The following is a 7,272-nucleotide window of genomic DNA, read 5'->3' on the forward strand; positions in this document are numbered from 1 at the left end:
TTCCATATCAGATGTATTTGTGGGAATTAAGTGGAAAATGATAAAATCGGCTATCCAGGAAGATATAGTTTTTAGACACTTTCACATGATACAGCTCTGAGTGATTTACACTTTTACACAATTAAACTTCTGGATGGGATTGACTTTGGTTTTATAGGCTTTATCATTAAGTGAGATTTCATTTCCTTTAACGAGTAAACAAGCAAAATACCTGGTATAGCAAACTTATGTTAAAGGGATCTAACGTATAGTTTTGGTTGAGACCTAATTTCAGGTTTCTAACATTTTGGGTGAGATAATGAGAAACCTCTTGTGAAATATGAAAGAGCGTGTAATTCCACGAGGAATTCAACGTTTATTTGATGAAAATTGGTTTGGAAGTGGCTGAGATATACAAAACAGCGATTCTAGTTAAGTATGGGACCCACACTTGATCATTACGATCGCTTTGTTTTACTTTGTTTTTGGATGTTTCAGTCATTCCAAACCCGATTTTCATCGAATAAACTTTGAATTCCTCCTAAAATGGTATACACTGTACTATTTCGTAAGTGTTTTCTTGGTATCTTGCAAAAAGTTAAAAGCCCAATTCTCATCTCCACCAATACTGTACTATCCCTTTAATGTTCAAAATGAATGTTCAGATTGCTCAGCAAGACGGCGGGATCGAACATCGATCATCGAAGAGATAAGGTAAGTCAAGTGCACCTGTGGAATTTTTTTGTACATCAGTAGAAAATTGACAACTGTTAATTACAACCAGTTGGAACTCAAACTCAAACTTTTAAACCTCCTTGGTACAGTTTACCTAGTTGACCCTCCCCTCCCCCCCCCCCAAAAAAAAAAACCCCTCGATGAACACTGTTTCAATCGCGCGCTCCTCACCCTCGATCCCTCGCACTATCGCAGCTAGCGCTGCAGCTGTTACTATGGCGATGACCTATGACCGCAACAACATGTCCAATAACTCAGTTCGGCGGACCTAGACCTACCTGTTGCATGCAGTACAGTCGGTATCGTAACGACGTGCCCATGTTCGTTTGCGGAGGATAAAAAGCCACATTCTACTAGCGATTTGACAATAACACTTTTCTTTATTCCGCAAATAGGCTATTCTACTGGAATTGATGATATAAGGCACAAGTCTAAAAGTATTTTGTGACAGTTTCACTTCGCGACACAACGCAGCGCAGGCAGCTGATTTCCAGCGGCTCTTCTCTGCTGTCTTACGCCTGAACCTCGGGCGCCTAGCTGCTTGATCTTGTGGTGCAAGCTGGACCTCTCCCGCGCGCTCCAGCAGACAGACCGACCGTGCTGGTGTGTTGTGCTTTGGATCTGCTTTGGTAATTTTTGTATCGACATTAATGAAAATCTAAGAGGCTAAGTTTTCACAATGCCATACCAGAAAGTTCCAAAGAAAACTCAACCTCTTTGGCATGAGTGGGATTACAAAGCACAAAAGAAAGGAGTGAGAAACACAGTTTATTCTGTGAATGGTGATGAGTACACAGGAGAGTGGCTGGACAACAAGAAACACGGTGAGCAGTAAAAATCAATTGGTGGACAATAATGCAACTCCAAATCATGTTAAGTTTGAAATTGATAATATCGACGAAATCAAAGAACAACATGGAAAAGGTTTAGGAAAGAGTTCCTTTTGGGACTGCCACCCCAATTGTACAAGATGCGTACCAAGTGTAAAATGACATCTCTACACAGCCCTACCCAGAATTGTTGGGTTGTCGCTTCCCACAGATGCATGCACACACATAATTGACAAGAAATTCACCTAGGTAGAGTAGTGGCGTACTGAAGAGTTTGAGTTTTGGGTGGCTGACCCAAACGTATAAGTTCTTGCCAATTAAGGTTTGAATTAACTATACACAGCCCAGTCGCTGTACGCGACGTACCATGTACAGCGACTGGGCTGTGTATAGTTAGGTTTGAATGAAATCAGACATAGAAAATAGGTCTAGATCTATAAGAAAATTGGGAGATTTCAATTTTCTTGTCTCATTATGCCCATGAAGTGATTGTGTCGTAGCATATATATTGGCTTGCACACAAGTCAACATTGTACATCCTTTTGATGACTTTTTTTTTTATGAATTCGGGAAGAAAATATGGGGCTTGAATTGACTGAAATATTAAAACCATTGTTTTTGTACAGGGGTTTTCATTGATAGAGTTCTTCATTGGAAAGAGTATCTTTGTTTATGAATTATATTGCAAAGTTTGCATATTACATGCAAACCAGTGGAATAGTTGTGAAGTGATCTTGTAAGTCAATACATGTAATTTGCATATGATGGCTGCTACTGGTAATACTTTTATGCCCTCATGCCACTGTGTTTCATGAAAGCTTTCATTTTTCCACCATTCCATTTCCAAGTGTGATTTTATGTCCTTTCTCCGTAAGTTGACAACAATTTGATAAATGTTGAGAGGAAAACTTGTTAATGGTGATGCCCCACAGGTATGCAGATATTCAATAGAGATTACCCCCAATAGAGTCTATATGTGAATTCAATAAATGCAGAAATATTTTTTGTAATGAACATCAGTGAAATTTGAGGATAATTGGGCAGTATGTTTCAGAGTTATGAATTAAATTTGGTTCTCTTATGCTGTTATCACTGGATAAGAGGACTAAATATACTTGTATGTTAATAATTTGTTTAATACATAGTAAGGCTTCTATGAAGATAATACTGTTCAAAGGATAATTCAGAGTATTGTATTTTTGTTGTTTTAGAAAGGGTGCTTGACTACCTCTTTCAGAAAATGGAGGAAAATATGTACAACCTTTATTATGTCAGTAACATACATGTAGTTGACAAAATGTGTACTCTTTATTGTATAATAAAAGGAAAATTTCTGTATGCATATTTTCTCTCACTTGGGTGCAGGTAAAGGAACACAGAAATGGAAGAAACAGGGAGCCCTGTATGATGGAGACTGGAAGTTTGGGAAGAGGAATGGATTTGGCACACTAAGTACTCCTGCAGAGGGAGGGGGCTACAAGAGGATTTATTCAGGGGGATGGAAGAATGACAAACGACATGTAAGTAATCACACTACTTTCATATGTGTTTTATAATTGTTCTCAGTAGAATTATCAGAACCAGTATCTAATCTCATGTGATTAAAGTGCCAAAATAAGTGGAAGTCCAGTATTATTTGCAAACATGTAATGAACAAGGAATTGAACTTGGCACAAGCTCATGAAGTTTTAAGAGTCGTGTTTAATTGTGAAGTCCTTGTTGCATGTACATACCGCTATACATGACACATTTCTACAAAATTAGTTTGTGTTTCAGACTCTTACATAGCTTTTCTTTTGCTTTGGGTTTGTGTGTGTCTGTGAAATCTGTTTATTGTAAGTTACATTTAATTTCAGTTTTGATATATGATGACGCACAGCTGGACTTTATTTAGTAAGATCACAAGAATGGTGTAAATATTCCAAATGACTTTATTAGAATATTTATTTATTTTTTCTGTAATTTTTGTTGTGTACAATCATATTAAATGTCTTAATCTGTGGCTGTTTGAAAGGAACCGAATGGAATACCAGTACCACCTGTTCGTACAACAAAATAATGTTGGCAGCTGTACTGCCATGGTTAGGTAACTTCTTGTTGCTAAATAAATTAAACTGCACTGGGATCTACAATCAGTGGTAGATCCAGATGGGGGTGCACCGGGCGCACGCCCCCTCTTTATTTTTTGTTAAAACAAAAGAAATAAAAAGAAAAAATGGCATGTGCCCCCCCTTTAATTTTGTAATGGCACCTCCCCTGTACGGAATTCCTGGATCCGCCCCTAACAATGTTGTTACTACAAAATCAGTAAAGCTCAGCCACTTGTTTCCAATTATGAACTGTCAAGTAAATATGCTATGATCCAGATACATTCCTTCATGAACACGCCTTGCAGGGATATGGAACAAACTTCTACACATCGGAGGAGTACTATGAAGGCGAGTGGTATGCAGGGAAGCGCAGTGGATGGGGGAGAATGTACTTCGCTGATGGAAGCACGTACGAAGGAGAGTGGTACAATGATGAGAGGAATGGGCAAGGCATGCTAAGACTGGGTAAGAATTTCAGTCAATCAATCTTTAAAGAGAAAACATTACAAAATCTGAATTCCCCGATTAAGTCACACACACAAAAAAAAACAAAACAACAAACAACAACAACAAACAACAACAAATCACCCACTTTATACCCTGCTGGTCATATATATGACTTTAGTCAATAATATTAGTGATGATTAACCAATACACATTAAAGTCTGTCACAAATTGGAGTATATTAAGCTAGAGTGACAGAATGGGGAAATGACTTGCAATACTTCTGCTGTATAAAGTGCTAATATATTTCACATTGTTTTATGCATGACATAGGTCAGCATTCTTCTCTTTTGCTTTCTAATGAAATGTTACGTGACAAACATGGTCAATCTGAATATGTGTTACAGTCAACCTAACCAAAATCGACCTTGCGAAAGTTAAAAAAAAAAGAAAAAAAAATCATACCTTGGATAGATATAAACACATGCGTTAATCTTATTATGTAATGTAATTCACATAAGTCAAAGGATTTTTTGCAATCCCTTTGGATTTACTGTAAGTATAGGGTTGATTGTATGAATTAACAATTTAGTGTTTTGTGTTATATAGATATGATTTAAGTGAAGGATAGAAAGGTTATTGTGTTTTTGACATCTTGATTCTTGTTAATGTATCATTGTGAACAGCTAACTCAGCTGCATAAGGATATGTGTGGTTGTCACAGATATTTCCATGACATGACTGTGTGTGAGTGGATCTGTGGCCAGTGTACTTGTTATGATAGTGACCATGTGTAGCGATGACCCTCTAGGTATTGGCTTTATGTCTGAGAGTTCATAGGGTTTAAAGCTAACATTATACTTTCTCTATTTGACAGCTTCAGAGAATCGCTATGAAGGCATGTGGAAAGATGACAAGAAGAACGGGGAAGGAAAGTTCTTCTACCTGGACAAAGGTCAGATGTATGAAGGTGTGTGGGTCAATGACATCGCCAAATGTGGCACCATGGTGGACTTCGGCAGAGATGGAGCTCCAGAACCAACTCAATACCCAATTCCTGAGGTACAGTATCATTTAAGACACACTTTATGTGATCAAATTCTATTTAACAATGAAATGTATGTTGGACATTACTTCTTGAAGACAAAACTTATTTTAATGTTCAGCTTCAAATCTGTGTTTTTTTTTCCAGATGTTGGAAGGGAGTATCTCAATTTTCATTGCATGCTTTGTGTGAAGTAAATATATCAGCAAGTAACTAAATCCATTGGCTATATAAGAGTTTGATCAAGTAAAATAGATTGCCCTTTACATTGATGTTTCCTATAAGATAGAGTATCGATATAAATATTCAGGTTTTACCACTTGTAAACCAGAAAGTTCTTAAACATTCAAAAAATCATTAAAAGATATGAGTTGGAATTTTTGAATTAGTAATTCAAAAGTACAATCATATCTTTCTTTGACATCATGATAATACAGTGTGTTAGGAAAGTGTAACCTCAGGTATAAAGATAATGTCTCATTTTGTTCTTCATTGGTGCCACAGATCAAACTTGCAGATCCAGAAGGAGTGCTAAGAGAAGCAGAGGACACATTTTTACCTGACAGTGACTGAGATGCAGCACATTTTGTCTCTAGGATGTGAAATGATAAACTTAAACATCCCAGCCATGAAACTGAAACAGTGCATGGATTGAACACACCAGTGTCAATGTGTATTTGATAAACTTAAACATCCCAGCCATGAAACTGAAACAGTGCATGGATTGAACACACCAGTGTCAATGTGTATTTGATAAACTTAAACATCCCAGCCACGAAACTGAAACAGTGCATGGATTGAACACACCAGCGTCAATGTGTATTTAGGTTACTTGGATGTATACCTGGATCAATTTTCCTTGAAAATATTTTCTAAGTGAGATATACTAAGCACAAAAGCATTTTTTCCCCCCAACATTGCTTCTGGGCTGCTGATGTCATTCATCATTGTACTAGGTTTACAGATCGAGGAGCTCAGATCTAATTTACAAACTTTCTTGAGTATTAAAAAATCTGTGATAGTTTTTGTTTTCACACTTGAGTTATTTCGGCCTGATGTAAATCATGCTACTGCACTATGTCAAATGCATTGATCTATATCATTTTATATACCACGTTTATGTTGTAGTATGATATCTAATATACATACATGAATACCATTACCAAAATTCAGAAAATTACATATTCTTTCTTCCAGTGTTTTGGATAATGTATCATTGATAGTTCCAGTGAATGGAAAAATGATACACTACCAAGCAAACCCTCATGTTCTCACATTTAGATATTGAAATCAATGTGCAGTTCCAAACAAATCAACAATACATTAGCTTTTTCATCTCACCCACGATCTAACTCAGAAGTGGATCACATCATTTTGCAAAACGATGACATCTTTTTAAGTAAACTGTAAATATGCCTTGTATTAAGTAAATTATGTAACTTGACTGTAAATAATATATTGCAAATAAATCTGCTGCAACAATACTGTGTGTAGCAAATCCAATCTGTTTGCACTGTATCTTACATGTGCTTGTGTGTTTAGTATAACTCACTCAAATGCAAAAGCTGTAGACATTGTGAAAACTTGGCACCCTAGTGTATAGTAATCTTTGACTTAAAAGTATGTACACGTAATAGGGTTCAGTCAGCATGCATGTCACTTTTGTATGCATGTATAGATATAACCATGGATCCAGCTTTAGATTATAAAACATTATGGTGAGGAGACAATTGATATGTGTGTGAATGTGTGTGTGTGTGTATTATTGATATGCATATCATATAGTTTTGACAGGAAGGAGGAACCAGCAGATTTTGATACAAAATGTGTGTGTGTGTGTGTAAGGTGTTTCAACATCTTTTTAATTGAAGGTTGGATGTCATCTGTATAAGGCTGGTACATCCGATGATGTTGCTTCATTACCTGCACTAAGCTGTACTGCCATACTTGGATCAACAACCATAGGCTGAAAGATTGGCAAGTAACCTGTTCCTCAGGGGAATCTGATATACCAAGCTCACAAAATATACACAAAGAGTGTCTGCATTTGTGGCCTAAGTTCATGTTTATTTTTTTAGCTGACTAGAAATTGAATTTTCTTCTATTAATATTTGTTTTTTTTTTTCTGTATCAAATGTGTGTGTGTTGT

General features: G+C 36.6%; 1 protein-coding gene across 1 annotated transcript; it reads left to right on the top strand.

Moving 5' to 3' along the window:
- The first annotated feature begins 983 nt into the window (after positions 1 to 983).
- LOC140226736 (MORN repeat-containing protein 3-like) lies at positions 984 to 6,626 on the top strand. The gene is made up of 5 exons (XM_072307168.1): positions 984 to 1,538; positions 2,910 to 3,064; positions 3,940 to 4,099; positions 4,956 to 5,140; positions 5,628 to 6,626. Exons 1-5 carry the CDS (start codon positions 1,394 to 1,396, stop codon positions 5,694 to 5,696), a joined length of 714 nt encoding a protein of 237 aa, XP_072163269.1. The 5' UTR covers positions 984 to 1,393; the 3' UTR covers positions 5,697 to 6,626.
- Positions 6,627 to 7,272: the final 646 nt, after the last annotated feature.

Source organism: Diadema setosum, chromosome 4, assembly GCF_964275005.1.
Source record: "Diadema setosum chromosome 4, eeDiaSeto1, whole genome shotgun sequence".
NCBI classification, from domain to species: Eukaryota; Metazoa; Echinodermata; class Echinoidea; order Diadematoida; family Diadematidae; genus Diadema; species Diadema setosum.

Excerpts from the sequence above, each read along its gene's own strand:
- LOC140226736 (XM_072307168.1), top strand. The coding sequence starts at position 1,394 with ATGCCATACCAGAAAGTTCCAAAGAAAACTCAACCTCTTTGGCATGAG. Across the intron at positions 1,539-2,909 it reads GCTGGACAACAAGAAACACG|GTAAAGGAACACAGAAATGG; the intron begins GTGAGCAGTAAA and ends ACTTGGGTGCAG. Across the intron at positions 4,100-4,955 it reads GCAAGGCATGCTAAGACTGG|CTTCAGAGAATCGCTATGAA; the intron begins GTAAGAATTTCA and ends TCTATTTGACAG.